The sequence below is a fragment of the Oncorhynchus tshawytscha genome, linkage group LG03 (assembly GCF_018296145.1).
Source record: "Oncorhynchus tshawytscha isolate Ot180627B linkage group LG03, Otsh_v2.0, whole genome shotgun sequence".
Lineage (NCBI taxonomy): Eukaryota > Metazoa > Chordata > Actinopteri > Salmoniformes > Salmonidae > Oncorhynchus > Oncorhynchus tshawytscha.
This window is the reverse complement of record NC_056431.1, coordinates 49,600,707-49,618,017: the sequence shown is the minus strand read 5'-3', so window position 1 is coordinate 49,618,017 and position 17,311 is coordinate 49,600,707. Positions and strand designations below refer to the sequence as shown.

Here is a 17,311-nt window from a genome sequence, read left to right as displayed (position 1 = left end):
CACAATATTCTGTATGAATCAAGTACATATGTGGTATGGATGTGTTTGTATGCTGCTCGAGTTGAATCAAACAGTATGTACCAATGCACAAAATCTTTGCCATATTCTGCCTGGTAAATCCAGCTTGTTTGACTGGCCGGTCTGTGAACAATCCAGCCAGTCAATACAATAGTAGGATGAGGACCGCTAGCCCAACTGTTGACCAGTTGCTGGACTGGAGTTACGGTAAAACAGCCTCCCAAGAGGTAATCAGAGTATGTATGTGGAGCAATGTACCAGTAAACAACAGTTATGAAGTCTATACTTTTCTCAAACAATGTATTATTTTATTTTAGAAATCAATGTCAAAGGTAAACTCTAAAAACCACAAGCCCCATAACAGACATTGCAGTAAATGTAGTGCTTTGGAATAGCCTTGATACTGAACATGTTGTAAAGTGGTTTGGAGGGACTACTGTCTGTCAGATCAGTCTCGCAGGACAGAAGAGAGTCGTCTCAAAGGGCACCTGTGTTTTGCTCAGTGAGTCCTTTGCCATTGTGTTACTGCCTCTAGTGGTACACACAGGAACTGTTCACACCGTATGTATCTCTTAGGGCTCTGTATACATTTTCAATGACCGAGTCAGTACTTATCTTGTGTGTTTTACAAGTCAGAGGTTTACAAAAAAAAAAGGCAAACCATTTATTTTCAATGGTATCCTGCAGACATCAAAAACGGTCTTACAATTGATATACTAATCATCTATAGGAACTGTGGTGGAGCCAAAGTATGGTTGAACCAAAACTTTGGGTGAACCAAAACCTTGTCAAGTTGCCATTTTCTGCCGTTTTACTCTGCTGTGCTTGTCCAAGTTGTCGTGTGCCTCGTTGTTTTTCTAACCAGACTAATGTGTAAATGGTCCAGTGTCTGTTTAATTTATTAGCCTGTTTCCTCTGTGTTCTACCCCATCATTTGTAAATCTGCTTTGGCATCCTTCCATAGATGAGTCGACTACATCGTTGTGTGTACTTACTTCTCCAAGAATGAAATGTCAGATTTTTTTTAATAGATATTTATGAAAATGCATTCTTTCACTCATTTCATTTGTCTCTGACTGATAGAGAATTAAACTGTGGACCAATCGGTTTCTGAGTATGTGTCATTTGATGTGTAAAGTCAAAAATGTACATTTTTACAATGCGCTGTGCCACTCCTGCATAGTCTCATCTCCACTCCAATGAAAGCCACACAGGTGATTAGTGTTTATTTAAAATACTCCATCTGCTAATTATTTTTCCATTTAAAAACAAAAATGTCACAACTAGCAGCCTACATAGTAAGCAAATATATATAATTTTTTTTTTAATATACAGGAAGAGAGTCTACTCTTCTCTCTGTAGTGAATAAGTTCTTTTGCACAGGGGTCTGGGACCAGCCAGTCAGGGGAGTGGGCATAAGGGGCTGCCAACGACAAATCCCTGAGAGGGGTCGGTGGCGAGTCATGGTTATGTATCCTGGAGTGTTTGTTGGTTAGGCTGTAGAGGTCAGATATTGTGTCGCTGTCCAGTGAGCACAACATTGGAGTATGGCTGGCCTATGAGAGTACAGCATTGGCGCAGCGGATGCCCACCAGGTTGTCAGCGCTAAAGGACCTCTTCACGGCTGCTCGGCTCCAATCCTTATACTTGTCCTCACACAGTCTGGAGATGGCCTGAACACACACACACACACACACACACACACACACACACACACGGATGAGTGACGAGTCACTGTGGCTTTAAACCTAATGGACTGCTTAAATTCCCTTTCTACAATTCTTGTGTGTCACTCTCTGCTACCATCTTTTCTGTGACGCATTCTCAAACCTCTACCTGTAAGCTCCATCACAGCCCTCTCCTACCCACCACCCTTTAACTACCCCTCATTGCCGTGCCTCCAGTTTCTGTGCCCGCTCGTTGCCGAGTGTCTCCAGGGGGAAGCGGAGGCTGTTGTCATCAGCCAGAGAGCGCAGGTCGAAGTAGTACTTGGCATAAACACTAGACGGAACGTTGATGTTGAACTGCAGCAGCTCCAGGAATTGGCGTTCCATCTCGTTCCTGGAAGGGGAGAGAGCGCGAGGGAAACATGGTTAATATACATTCCTAGTAAAAGTTGCTCTTAGGCACAGCTATAGGATCAACCTCCCCAAATTAAATCCTAACCCTGCCAATCAGTGGGAGAGAAATGCCAAATGGACTTTAGATCAGTGATAGGGGTAGCTTCATCCACAGGCAAGCCCTCAGGGCATCAATCTAATCAATAGCAAACTCCACTTGTCTTTCCCTGGAGCAGAAAGGGGAACAGTACATGAGGGCTATTCATTCTAACGGTCCTGCAGTGAAGACCAGACTGGCTTTCTGACAGAGCGGCTTGCTTCAGGAATATCATGTCTCTCCCTATACAGATCCCCCTCATCATCCTCATCATCATCATCACGACAATGAATAGGAGCGGCAAGCCAGTCACCATGGAGACAGCATCCAGGATGCTTTGTGGGAAAGGAGACCAGAGGGCCAGGGTGGCTGAAGGTTGGTGTGTGTGTATTGGAAGGCTGGTCTCCCAGGGAAACTAATGGATCGGGCGAGGGCTGGGGCCATTATGTAGTAGCAGTGAGAGCCACTCCACTCCCCTCCCCTTTCCTACCCCCGCCAGTCCTTGGCCCAGCTCACAAAGAGCACTTCAATGGAGGAGATGAAACTAGACTGCGAGAAGAGGGAGAGCGCACCCACAGAAAAACATGTACACACACGTGTACTCTTAAACAAATGAGACATACAACACTCTAAAACCTACTAGGATGATGACCAGTAGTGGAGTGAGGAGCAGCCTACTGATTGCTTTGAGATTGCCTTCTGAACACAACCTCACTCAGCCTCCGTGCCCCTCTCCCTCTGTAGTCTCCTCTCAGTTTGATCCTAACACAGGGGCCCACATCACACAGCCCTGATCAGAGCTAGAGACAAGACTACTATACCAGTCTACAGACCACCACCCAATGACTGATCATCAGACAGGAAGGAGGTCTACATCTGTCCTCCACCTGAACCAGCACAGCATGGTTCAGGTTGGCACAATGATAAAAAGGGCATATTGTGTGTAATGACTCTATATAAGTGACAACTGTGGCAGACGTACATATCCTCCACAGTGATGTCTTTGAGGATCTGGCAGTAGTCTACGTTCCAGACAGCCTGGTCGTCCCACACCTTGGAGGCCAGCAGGATGGCTCCCAGTACAATGCGCTTCCAGTTACATGGGCAGATGTCCATCTCAGCGTAGGTCAGCAGACGCTCCAGGTACACCTGGTGAGGTAGATAAACCTGTGCTGATAAACCTGCGGTGGCTATTTTGCTTCAGAAATGTGATTGGCACAACAAAGAAGATAAGCGCAATCTGTGGGTAACGGCATGTCATTGATGATTTATTAGAACCAATCACACTGTAATAAACAAATGCAGGTCTACTCTGTTCATTGAGATGAGGCTCGGTTCACTTGACTTGCTGTGCTTTATCAATTGTTTAATACTTTGCTGCCCTCTGGTGGTACATTAGTGCAGATGCAGGTTAATACAAAATCAAATCAAACTGTCACATGCACCGAATACAACAAATATAGATCTTACTGTAAAATGCTTACAAGTCCTTAACAAACAGTGCAGTTTAAAAAGAGTTAATAAAATATTTACCAAGTAGACTAAAGTAAAAAAATTTTTTTTTTAAAGTAACAATAACAAGTCAGTGTGGGGGAGTACAGGTTAGAGGTCATTTGTACATGCAGGTAGGGGTGAAGTGACTATGCATAGATAATAAACAGCAAGTAGCAGCAGTGTACAAAACAAATGGGGGGAGTGGGGTCAATGTAATAGTCCGGTAACCATTTGATTAATTGTTCAGCAGTCTTATGGCTTGGAGGTAGAAGCTGTTAAGGAGCCTTTTGGTACTAGACTTGGCGCATCAGTACCGCTTGCCATAAGGTAGCACAGAAAACAGTCTGACTTGGATGACTGGTCTGACAATTTTATGGGCTTTCCTCTGACACCGCCTATTATATAGGTCCTGGATGGCAGGAAGCTTGGCCCCAGTGACGTACTGGGCCGTACGCACTACCCTCTAGCGTCTTATGGTCAGATGCTAAGCAATTGCCATACCAGGAGGTAATGCAACTGGTCAGGATGCTCTCGATGGTGCAGCTGTAGAACCTTATGAGGATCTGAGGACCCATGCCAAATCTTTTCAGTCTCCTGAGGGAGACTAGTCCGATCATCTCCTTTGTCTTGCTCACATTGAGGTCATCGTTGTTGATGACCACTGTTCTGTCGTCATCAAACTTAACGGTGTTGGAGTTGTGTTTGGCCATGCAGTCGTGGGTGAACAGGGAGTACTGGAGTGGAATAAGTACAGTGTTGTGTTGAGGATCAGTGTTGAGGATCAGCGTGGCAGATGTGTTGTTGCCTACTCTTACCACCTGGGGTGGCCAGTCAGGAAGTCCACGATCCAGTTGCAGAGGGAGGTGTTTAGTCCCAGAGTCCTTAGCTTAGTGATGAGCTTCGTGGGCACTATGATGTTGAACGCTGAGCTGTAGTCAATGAACAGCATTCTCACATAGGTGTTCCTTTTGTCCAGGTGGGAAAGGGCAGTGTGGAGTGTGATTGCGACATCTGTTGGGGCTGGTATGCGAATTGGAGTGGGTCTAGGGTATCCGTGAGGATGCTGTTGATGTGAGCCATGACGCGAGTGCTACGGGGTGGTAATCAATTAGGAAGGTTGCCTTCACTTTCTTGGACAATAATACCTAGCAGAATACATCTACAGCACAGGAGGTTGGTGGAACCTTATTTGGGGAGGGGCTTGTGTTAATGGCTGGAGCGGAATGGTATCAAATACATCAAAAACACGCGGCGTTTCAGCCACTTATGAGCCATCCATCCCTCAGCAGACTCCACTGTATCCTTTCATATACCTGTTGATTAATCATGTATTCGCTGCTGATACATGGGTGTATAATGGGTTTTGATTGTGCCGACTGGACTCACCAAGGTGACGATGGCACACTCTGCAGTGAGCTGTGCAGCGCTGAACAGAGTTCTGACAAAGCGGTAGATGAGTTTGTGCTCGGGGTCCGTACGAGAGTAGTCACCAGGAACCTGCTCTCTCTTCAGGGAGAAGACTGTGTTAGACAGATACAATAAAACACCAGTGGAGGCTGCTGAGGGGAGGACGGCTCAATAATGGCTAGAAAAGAAGCGAATGGAATGGCATCAAACCATGCGTTTAATGCATTTGATACCATTCCACTCATTACCACGAGCCAGTCCTCCACAAAATAAGGTGCCACCAACCTCACATGATACACCAGCCCAGACTCAACACATTCAGTCTTAAATGGCATATAGACTACTCTCAACAAGTTACAGTTGAAATCGGAAGTTTACATACACCTTAGCCAAATAGATTTAAACTCAGTTTTTCACAATTTCTGACATTTAATCCTGGTAAAAATTCCCTGTCTTAGGTCAGTTAGGATCACCACTTTATTTTAACAATGTGAAATGTCAGAATAATAGTAGAGAGAATGATTTATTTCAGCTTTTATGTCTTTCATCACATTCCCAGTGGGTCAGAAGATTACATACTAATTGAGTGTATTTGGTATCATTGCCTATCAATTGTTCAACTTGGGTCAAATGTTTCAGGTAGCCTTCCACAAGCTTCCCACAATAAGTTGGGTGAATTTTGGCCCATTCCTCCAGACAGAGCTGGTGTAACTGAGTCAGGTTTGTAGGCCTCCTTGCTCGCATACGCCTTCTCAGTTATGCCCACAAATGTTTTATAGGATTGAGGTCAGGATTTGTGATGACCACTCCAATGCCTTGACTTTGTCGTCCTTAAGCCATTTTGCCACTACTTTGGAAGTATGCTTGGGGTCATTGTCCATTTGGAAGACCCATTTGCGACCAAGCTTTGACTTCCTGACGGATGTCTTGAGATGTTGCTTCAATATATCCACATAATTTTCCTCCCTCATGAAGCCATCTATTTTGTGAAGTGCACCAGTCCCTCCTGCAGCAAAGCACCCCCACAACATGATGCTGCCACCCCCGTGCTTCACGGTTGGGATGGTGTTATTTGTCCCCATGTGCAGTTGCAAACCGTAGTCTGGCTTTTTTATGGCGGTTTTGGAGCAGTGGGGTCTTCCTTGCTGAGCGGCCTTTCAGGTTATGTCGATATAGGACTCGTTTTACTGTGGATATAGATACTTTTGTACCTGTTTCCTCAAGCATCTTCACAAGGTCCTTTGCTGTTGTTCTGGGATTTATTTGCACTTTTCGCACCAAAGTACGTTCATCTCTAGAAGACGGAACTTGTCTCCTTCCTGAGCGGTATGATGGCTGCGTGGTCCCATGGTGTTTATACTTGTACTATTGTTTGTACATTTCGTACATTTTTTTTTCTGGATGTCTTGACGGATTTCTTTTGATTTTCCCATGATGTATGATGTCAATTAGCCTATCAGAAGCTTCTAAAGCCTTGACATCATTTTCTGGAATTTTCCAAGCGGTTTAAAGGCACAGTCAACTTTGTGTATTTAAACTTCTGACCCACTGGAATTGTGATACAGTGAATTATAAGTGAAATAATCTGTCTGTAAACAACTGTTGGAAAAATGACTGTTGGAAAAATGAGATGTCCTAACAGACTTGTCAAAACTATAGTTTGTTAACAAGAAATGTGTGGAGTGGTTGAAAAAGGAGTTTTAATGACTCCAACCTAAGTGTATGTAAACTTCCCACTTCAACTGTAAAAAAAAAGAATAAAAAATAAGTAATTTCTAAATTAAGGTTCATGTTGAGTTTCCAACTAGCTAAACTAAATCTTATTCAATCCCCTGCAGTGGTGTGTTTTATGCTGAAATTCGAGCTAGAGGTGCACTGGGCTGGGCTATGGCATAAAGTTACAGTGTAAGGTCTAGAAGGGAGTGGGGAGACTGGCTGATACCAGATATTGATGTAGACAAGGGCAGACACACCAGTACAGCCAACAGTAGATCCACTGCAGATCTCTGTTAGGATGTAAACCGATAAACAGAAGCTATTCTTTGGAATACATAAGATTCTGCAAACCCAGAGTGGATTATGGCAAAACTGGAACTGCCCACTCACCGATAAGGGGTGCATCTTCTCATCGAAAATGTCCAGTGACCTGTCAGAGTCCCTGAGACAGAGAGAGAACACCACTCTGAACCACACTGTCCCAAACCCCAATACACAAACATTTTTCCAGGCCCAGAGACCACCAACAGATCCATAATGCCTACTACCTATGTATACTCAAAATGAACAAGTCAAAACACTGCCACTCACCTGTTTTTAATGTGGTAGTATATCGCTAGTGTAACACTGGAAGAGGAGAAAGATAGTTCATTAGGACCTGTGTTCAACTAGAAAAGGTACATGTCTTGTATGTGCATATGAAGGTAGCAGGTAGCCACCATTTTATTGTGCTTTTCAAGTTGGGCTGGCTGACCGTGCTGTCATCGATAAAGATGGTGGAACAGGAACTGTACTTCTTAGAGAGAGGAGAGGTCTGCAAAAGGAAATGTGTGACATTCAGTGGAAGTTGTCTTGGAAGTCAGACAATGCTATATTGAACCCGATCCCTTTGAGGTAATTGATGCTAGCCTGTGGTGGATATAGCATAATAATGACATCACCAATTGGAGTATTGCAGTAACTCCTGACAAACTACTTCCAAGGTAAAAGGTTAGGTTTGAAATGTGGGTGAACTAGGCCATGTAATCTTGGGTCTGGGCAGTCACTATAATACAGAGTTGTAGTTGAGGAAGGACAGTGGACACACTCAAAACATTCATACCAGGTCTCCTGTTTAATTGTGTTTGTCTTCTAGCTGACCGGACACCCCAACCACTTACTACAGGGGCTACAGTCTGTTCTCTTCACCACACACACACACACACATACACTAGGGTATTTGACCAGTTCAAAAAGTCTTGGCAAATAGTTAGTTTCCACAGTGGGGATATTAAATAGAGGTCAGAGTAAACAAAGATTGAGAGGGCAGACATAATGTCAACCAACCCTCTGCCCAGATCCTTTAAAAAGCTGACCAATCAGGTATGATGTCAGAGAGTTAAATTTGCATATGTAGTATTAGTTTGCCCTCCAGAGTAGGGACACAATGTTTTGGTGTCTCATCTGCCAGAGCCACGGTGCATCTGATGACCCCAGGTGACAATGACATCATACTGCTAACTCTAGAGCATGTGATGAATACACACAGTAGCCCCCCCCACACACACAAAACCTTAATTATTGTTGGTTGACAAAAACCCAACCTAACCATTAAATACTTACATGACTAACATGGTTTATGTGATTGCTTTTCCTCTCGTCTTTCACTGGAAGGAAAAAGAAAATAGGCCGTATCAGACTCAGACAAAACAGTCACATGGAAGGGTAAAGGACGAGGAACAGTCACAGTCACATAGAAAGGGAAGGGACGAGGAACAGTCACATAGAAAGGGTAAAGGACGAGGAACAGTCACATAGAAAGGGTAAAGGACGAGGAACAGTCACATAGAAAGGGTAAAGGACGAGGAACAGTCACAGTCACATAGAAAGGGAAGGGACGAGGAACAGTCACATAGAAAGGGTAAAGGACGAGGAACAGTCACAGTCACATAGAAAGGGAAGGGACGAGGAACAGTCACATAGAAAGGAAAGGGACGAGGAACAGTCACATAGAAAGGAAAGGGACGAGGAACAGTCACAGTCACATAGAAAGGGAAAGGACGAGGAACAGTCACAGTCACATAGAAAGGGTAAAGGATGAGGAACAGTCACAGTCACATAGAAAGGGTAAAGGACGAGGAACAGTCACATAGAAAGGGTAAAGGACGAGGAACAGTCACATAGAAAGGGTAAAGGACGAGGAACAGTCACATAGAAAGGGTAAAGGACGAGGAACAGTCACAGTCACATAGAAAGGGAAGGGACGAGGAACAGTCACATAGAAAGGGTAAAGGACGAGGAACAGTCACATAGAAAGGGTAAAGGACGAGGAACAGTCACAGTCACATAGAAAGGGAAGGGACGAGGAACAGTCACAGAAAGGGTAAAGGACGAGGAACAGTCACATAGAAAGGGTAAAGGACGAGGAACAGTCACAGTCACATAGAAAGGGAAGGGACGAGGAACAGTCACAGTCACATAGAAAGGGTAAAGGACGAGGAACAGTCACATAGAAAGGGTAAAGGACGAGGAACAGTCACATAGAAAGGGAAGGGACGAGGAACAGTCACATAGAAAGGGTAAAGGACGAGGAACAGTCACATAGAAAGGGAAGGGACGAGGAACAGTCACATAGAAAGGGTAAAGGACGAGGAACAGTCACATAGAAAGGGAAGGGACGAGGAACAGTCACATAGAAAGGGTAAAGGACGAGGAACAGTCACATAGAAAGGGTAAAGGACGAGGAACAGTCACATAGAAAGGGAAGGGACGAGGAACAGTCACATAGAAAGGGAAGGGACGAGGAACAGTCACATAGAAAGGGAAGGGACGAGGAACAGTCACATAGAAAGGGTAAAGGACGAGGAACAGTCACATAGAAAGGGTAAAGGACGAGGAACAGTCACATAGAAAGGGTAAAGGACGAGGAACAGTCACATAGAAATGGTAAAGGACGAGGAACAGTCACATAGAAATGGTAAAGGACGAGGAACAGTCACATAGAAAGGGAAGGGACGAGGAACAGTCACATAGAAAGGGAAGGGACGAGGAACAGTCACATAGAAAGGGAAGGGACGAGGAACAGTCACATAGAAAGGGTAAAGGACGAGGAACAGTCACATAGAAAGGGAAGGGACGAGGAACAGTCACATAGAAAGGGAAGGGACGAGGAACAGTCACATAGAAAGGGAAGGGACGAGGAACAGTCACATAGAAAGGGAAGTGACGAGGAACAGTCACATAGAAAGGGAAGTGACGAGGAACAGTCACATAGAAAGGGAAGTGACAAGGAACAGTCACATAGAAAGGGAAGGGACGAGGAACAGTCACATAGAAAGGGTAAAGGACGAGGAACAGTCACATAGAAAGGGTAAAGGACGAGGAACAGTCACATAGAAAGGGAAGGGACGAGGAACAGTCACATAGAAAGGGTAAAGGACGAGGAACAGTCACATAGAAAGGGAAGGGACGAGGAACAGTCACATAGAAAGGGTAAAGGACGAGGAACAGTCACATAGAAAGGGAAGGGACGAGGAACAGTCACATAGAAAGGGTAAAGGACGAGGAACAGTCACATAGAAAGGGTAAAGGACGAGGAACAGTCACATAGAAAGGGAAGGGACGAGGAACAGTCACATAGAAAGGGAAGGGACGAGGAACAGTCACATAGAAAGGGAAGGGACGAGGAACAGTCACATAGAAAGGGAAGGGACGAGGAACAGTCACATAGAAAGGGAAGGGACGAGGAACAGTCACATTGTGCTTATGAGGGAGCATAGAAGTCACTTACTGTAGCCTAAGTATCATCTCTTTACATAGCGTGCTAGAGCAGAGACATTGGTGGTGGAGAGGACGAGTTACCACCGTACCAAGTAGCTAAAGTGCATAAGACGAGAGTTTGAGACGTGTGCCGTATGGACTCTCACGGCATCACGATCATGTCTCGTGTGATGATGTGATGCGAGCAGGGTAGATTACTTACACTCACGGTCTGTCTGGGACTTGCTGAGGAAGATGGTTCGGAGTCGGGCATGGTTCGATGGGTGGAACTCCTGGGCCAGTTCTGGAACGCACAAAGTCACCATGGACCAATAGAAAACAGTAGATAAAAGAGGGATAATGATACTGTTACTGAAGAGACTGACTTATTCCATGGTTAGTGATACAGAGAACAGCCTGTGTAAACTCTTAGTTCACTGGAGGCCAGTATGTTGACCCGAGGCCAGTATGTTGACCCGAGGCCAGTATGTTGACCCGAGGCCAGTGAGAAGAAAATTAGACCTGATGCTCCATAAAGACAGTACAGTGACCTGAATGCATACTATTACCCAATTAGATGAATGCATGAATGAACACATACATTAAAACAAATGTGTATAGGACAGCCAGGCTATGTAACCAAACACTCTTGAACAGCAGCAGCATTGCGTACTAAACGATGGAGATCGATTTGATGACCTCATTTGAAACTACACCACATAATGGGTCCATTACACACAGGTTCAATGGTTAGGCTTAGCGATTAGACAACCTGAACCAACCGTAATGTATTAACAGCTGTCTCTCTGTCTGGGATTGTGAGCCCCTGGTGTGGAACGTGGCAGGCAGGGCCAGGGGAATATCAGGTCAGGCGGGTTGGCTTGGCAGAGCCAGCATACCCCCCCGTCCACTCAGGCTGTGGCAGGGGCGCGGGATGATGGTATGGGACTGGCAGGGAGGGGGGCAACAATGAGGCCTTTGTCTGGGGTCTCTGGAGAACACTGAGTCTGCTCTCCTTAAGCTCCACCCATACTGGCCAGCATGCTGAGAAACAGAAGGTAGAGCAGAGAGGAGGGGTGTCTGTGCCAGTCATGCCTGCCCATCTGCAGACATGCTACCGAACAGCGTGTGCGCTTTGCAGAGCATAGACAAGGGTCATGGATAACTTGGACCAACAGGTAAAACCTGTGGTTTTCAACCTGTGGTCCAACTGCTGTTGATCCGTGGGGTACTGGAGGTAATGTTTTGGTAATAAGCCATTTGATATTACAATAGGCCTTTGAATCTGTTACAGTCACTGATAAAACATACTCTTAATTTGGCCACTAAAATATTTGTGATATGGTGGTCCCCGGAACAGAAGAGGTTGAGAACTGCCGAGGTAGACTTGGTTGCAACACAAAATATGGTGCGACATACACACGTCTGCCACTACCGATCAGGTAAATGGCACGCTGTCTGGGATTGTGAGCCCCTGGGCTCCCGAGTGGCGCGGTGTAAGGCACTGCATCTCAGTGCTAGAGGCATCACTACAGACCATGGTTCGATTCCAGGCTGTATCACAACCGGCAGTGATCAGGAATACCATTGTGCGCTGCCCTATTGGCCCAGCGTCGTCCGGGTTAGGCCATCATTGTGAATAAGAATTTGTTCTTACCTGACTTACCTAAGTTAAAAGGTTAAATAAAATACAGATTAGAGTATGTCAGACATCAAGTGATTACTGCATCCTAGATAAGATGGAGCCTCAGCTCCCCTACCCAGCCACACAGCTCCTCCCTCCACCAGCATCTACCATTCACGCCCTGACCTCTACATGGACTGGAGTCTTCCTGCCGGGGAATACCATGCCCGCTGAGCACCGTCTGTGCCCGTCATGGTATTTCTGTCCCGGCTCCACTTTAAGAGGTATGCCACTGCCATGTGATGCCAGGAATGGGATGTGGAGTGGTGTTGGAGCCAGGCGGGCATACAGTATCTCTCAGCACTAAGGAGGGCAAATCATGGTTAGCATGTTACCCACTAGAATCTGCCATGCTCCTGGACCTACTACTCTGCTGCAGCAGGCATATGTCTTCTGAGTCATAACCAGTGGTCATACAAAATGGATACACAGATTACTTCATTCAGCCCCCTTCACTCGTATTCGTCCCATTTTGCCATGGCTCATGCGGTGTTCTTAAACTATCCGAGTGACTCAAAATCAATGGGGGCCCCATGCCATGTTTGAATTTTTGTGTTTTGATTCAGTGATTTAAATGCGAAAGCACAACCGTCACTCACTGCTCCGTTTTTCCTCTGTCACTGTCACTCAGAGGCTGCGTGACAGCAAAGCCTAGTCTGACTGGCCTGTTTGTTCTTACACGCTAAATAAAAACATACCTAGTATCCACTTTGCTCGCGCTGCAAGCCGCTCCAATCATTAAAACAAATGTAACAGAAACCACATCAAATGTTATTTCGCCGTGATGGAGCTGAGCAGAAGAGGACAGAAACATCTACATGATTCAGGTGGATAACGTATGGAGTTCAAATGTTGCATGTACAGCCATCTAGCGCAAAAATAATATTGTGATATGAAACTAATCGATATTTTCCGCCATTACTAGTAATCATCCAAATATGGCTAACTTAAGTGATCGAGTAACAACGAATAGCCTTCATTGTCTGCTTGTGCAGAAATGTGCTTTGAGTCCTAGGCTCTAGGCTGAAGGGACAGCAGTAGTAGGCAGGCAGAGCAGACAGCACTGATAACCACTATTGATTAGAGGAAAGTCCTTGCTGTGAGATCAATGGCCTATTGGCCTTCACAGTTCAGACAGCAGGATGTGTGGGCTGCCCAAACCAGGGTGAGCAGGCTGTGATGGTGATGTAGACTATTGTGCTAAAATGTGTCACTGGCGCTTAGGCCGAAGAGTGGCTGTCTGAAGTCTCAGCACATGGTGATTATGCTCCAAAACTTCTCAGTTCCTGGCTCACACAAGACAACACTTTGGCATGAGTGGCCCTTATCAGGTGATCTACCCTCAGTTCAGTCTACTACTCTTTATCATCCACCTACAGCTGGCCCTAGACCTGTGATGAAAAGCTGGAGGACTGTCTTCATAATAGTGCTGAGCAATTAGTGCTTTTTGAGGTCGGTTTGGTTATTAAAAAAATAAAGATTTTCGGTTTCGAGAATTGTTTTTAAAACATGAAATGCACTATGCATTATGTGGGTTGAATGCTGTAAAAACACAATGAATAAAAGTCCCATTACGGTAGTGACTGCCATACGCATGACACTTATTAACAATCAGTTATTCACAGTATTTAATAAAAAATATTTCAGGTTGTGTATTTAAAGTGTTTTATTTGATAACTTGTATTTCATTCCAAATCATCTCTATAGAGCTGTTTCCTATGCTGTCTAACAACCACTATTTTAGTAGTTCAAAGTAAATAAGAAAAATTTTGTAACTGTTGAATACCAATTATTAATCACTTAGATAATGTATTTTCAGGTAAAGATGCCTCGTGAAATAACTGCTCTCTTGATCGTGGATTCTTCTGTCTCCTATGTAGCAGGCGTAAAAGAAAGACAGGACAAGTTTACCAGTCAATGGACTATGGTCATTGTAGTTAATTATCAAGTTGTCTGCGGTAAACTATGTGTAAACTATGTTGGAAACGACAACTACATCACACCGTTTGAGCTTGATCTGATTTATCTCTAGAGAAACTGCAGCACACATTGAGCTCACCCATCAACAAAAAAGAACATGGAATTCAAATACTTTAACCAAAGTCAGTCAATTTGTTGTTTAAAAATGAAAAATAACTGATGTTTCGGTTTTTAAAAAAGAAGATTTTTTTTTAAACTTAATTTTTTTTTTTTTAATCAGCACTACTACATAAAGGACACAAAGAGGGACAGACCATCTAACCCTGACCCAGGGTCAGCCTTACAACAGCTGGGTATAACACACTAGGCTTAGTGTTAGTAGACAGGCAGACCCTCGCTCTCTCTGAAGTAAAAAATAAACTGGGGGGGGTGCTCTCTCAAGGGAATGCCTCTGTCTGTTACGGTAGGGTGGTGGGTAAGGCGTTGCAGAGATCAGTGGCTATATCAAGGATTCAATCATCCGTTTATGACAAGGACCGCTAAAACAAAACATCCTTGAAACTTTGCTGCAATTCTTTCATGAGGAGGATATCCCAAGCTGGAAGGCATGCAATGAAATCACATGGGTGTCACCCATAGGCACAAGGGGTCTTATACTCACTGAGGGTTACAATAATTATACTGTAGCAACATAACACTGCTTATCAGAGCATAGTGTACATAGTATTGGTTTAAAACAGCTTTTCCCCTTGATTATGTGTGTGAGTCAGTGAGGCAGCTGTCCTGTGGTATAGCGTCATCAGGATGCCCGGGATATCTGGCAGAGTTGGGGAATAGATCCTTGGGGGGGTCTGTGCCATATTACACCAACCAGCCAGCCAGCCTCACCACACAAATGGCACCCTATGCCATTTCATATGCATACGTAGATACTGTACTCTATATCATCGACTGCATCCTTATGTAATACATGTATCACTAGCCACTTTAACTATGCCACTTGGTTTACATACTCATCTCATATGTATATACTGTACTCGATATCATCTACTGTATCTTGCCTATGCTGCTCTGTACCATCACTCATTCATATATCCTTATGTACATATTCTTTATCCCCTTACACTGTGTATAAGACAGTAGTTTTTTTGGAATTGTTAGTTAGATTACTTGTTCGTTATTACTGCATTGTCGGAACTAGAAGCACAAGCATTTCGCTACACTCGCATTAACATCTGCTAACCATGTGTATGTGACAAATAAAATTTGATTTGATTTGGGATTTAGTGCAGTACTTTTGACAAGGGCCCATAAGGTTCTGGTAGTACACTAAATGTGGTCCTTTGCAGTGCAGTTGGTAGAGCATAGCGCTTGTAACGCCAGGGTAGTGGGTTTGATTCCCAGGACCAACCATATGTAAAATGTATAAATGCATGACTAAGTCGCTTTGGATAAAAGCATCTGGTAATTGGCATACACTCACTAGCGTTTTAGGTATATCCACATTTCAGGTACACCCATTTAGTACCGGGTCAGACTTTGCCTCCGGAACAGCCGGAATTCTTTGGGGCATGGAAATGTTTCTCAATTGGTATCAAGGGACCTAATGTGTGCCAGGAAAACATTCCCCACACCATTACACCAACAGCCTGTACCGTTGAGACCAGGCAGGATAGGGCCATGTTGCAGCAGATGACCACACCGGGTTCCACACCTATAATGCTGCTTACGCCAAATCCTGACTGACATCAGCATGATGCAACAGGAACTGGGATTCGTCAGACCAGGCGATGTTTTTCCACTCTTCAATTGCCCAGTTTTGGTGATCATGTGCCCACTGGAACCACTTCTTGTTTTTCCTCTGATAGAAGTGGAACCCGGTGTGGTCGTCTGCTGCAATAGCCCACCCGCGCTGTTGTTTGCCTGGATCAAACACCACTCCTTCCCAGGCAGCTTCATCACACCCAACTTTATGGGCATGTAATTCAATTGGCTACAGACCTGAGAGAGGTGTATGAGAAATGGTGGGCTCAAAAGACTAAATGGGTGTAAAACTAATCAGAATATTGTACCTTTAGTATCTCTACTACAGCAGTTAATCCCAAATATGCGAGCGTGACACCTACCGTTAGGTTCCTCTCTGTCGCTAATGTGCTGCAGGTACGGGCCGGTGTCGTCCCTCACGTTCGTGCTTATTTGGTAGTCTTCCTGGCGGTCCGCCAGTTGCCTTGGTAACTTTGGGCTTCTCTCCGGGGACACGCAGCATGCTATCGTATTCCCCATTCCACACGAGGAATAACTTCAATACTATTTTAGAATCAAGAGGAGTGCAAAATTCCTTCAAATCAGGTATGCCAGCTAGCTAGTTTCAGCTACCAACAAATACATACGCTTATCATTCAGCTACAAAAAAACATTGAAACCAGAGAAAATATTAAATTATAAACAAAATTGCTGACAAGAAATATCAATAAATTGCACTTCTGTCCATGAGGGTGTGCTTGCCTGTTCTCCTTCCGCACCATGCATTAAATCAAGATTGCTGACTGCAACAAAAATAAAAAGCGATGTTGTTTCTTTGTGTATACTATATTAGATACATGGAGCAAAAACAAGGTTGCTCGCTACTTAACATAAATCATTTGTAACACCGAGGTCATCAAGAAGCTGTTTAAACCCGAGCAATACAAGTGGCTGCCCATTCATCCATTGGACATTCCTTTACAAGAAAGTCAGCAAGCTAGCTGTAGCAGCAACGGAACACTATATGAGCGATTAGCTAGTCCCTTTAAACAATATAACTACTCCACGCATATGCAACTAGTTTTCAACCGTGGGTTCCCAATTGTCCGAAGTAAATTAGATCTCTCACGCCAGTCCCTTCTTTGATTCCCAAACCCAGGATCAGACGCCAACTCTATCCCGAGGCTTTGTGTTCACGTAGCTGCCGTCTTGATAAAGAAATCAAAGCCGGAGCGGTTCAAATCATTTATCGAAGTCAATCTGGTCAAGTCTTCCGGAAGTTCATCTTCGACCCCACCCCCCTAACCTTCGGACTCAGGATCTTCCGTTATCCCCTCGTCCCCACCGGGCAGTTCTGCGTACCGCTCGCAGCCACTACAGCCATCTGTTCTGAACACGGCTACCTGGCATGCACAGCTGACCCACCCACTTACA

The 17,311-nt window shown here is 44.7% G+C and overlaps 1 protein-coding gene across 9 annotated transcripts; it reads right to left on the bottom strand.

Annotated features, from left to right (window-relative positions):
- Positions 1–1,229: 1,229 nt before the first annotated feature.
- On the bottom strand, positions 1,230–17,311 carry LOC112237989 (cyclin-Y-like protein 1). 9 transcript variants are annotated; one of them, XM_042318825.1, is made up of 12 exons: positions 17,184–17,305; positions 16,640–16,680; positions 16,261–16,441; positions 10,754–10,834; positions 8,395–8,438; positions 7,512–7,606; positions 7,384–7,419; positions 7,183–7,234; positions 5,056–5,175; positions 3,158–3,324; positions 1,917–2,079; positions 1,230–1,691 (listed from the first exon to the last, which is right to left on the bottom strand). In XM_042318825.1, the coding sequence occupies exons 3-12, from the start codon at positions 16,415–16,417 to the stop codon at positions 1,575–1,577; spliced, it is 1,032 nt and encodes a 343-aa protein (XP_042174759.1). In that variant the 5' UTR covers positions 16,418–16,441; positions 16,640–16,680; positions 17,184–17,305; the 3' UTR covers positions 1,230–1,574. The 9 variants fall into 9 exon arrangements, with proteins under 9 accessions (XP_042174759.1, XP_042174751.1, XP_042174802.1 ...); XM_042318817.1 differs by having other exon boundaries at positions 17,007–17,303; XM_042318868.1 differs by lacking the exons at positions 16,640–16,680; positions 17,184–17,305 and adding exons at positions 10,562–10,647; positions 12,341–12,517 and having other exon boundaries at positions 16,261–16,398.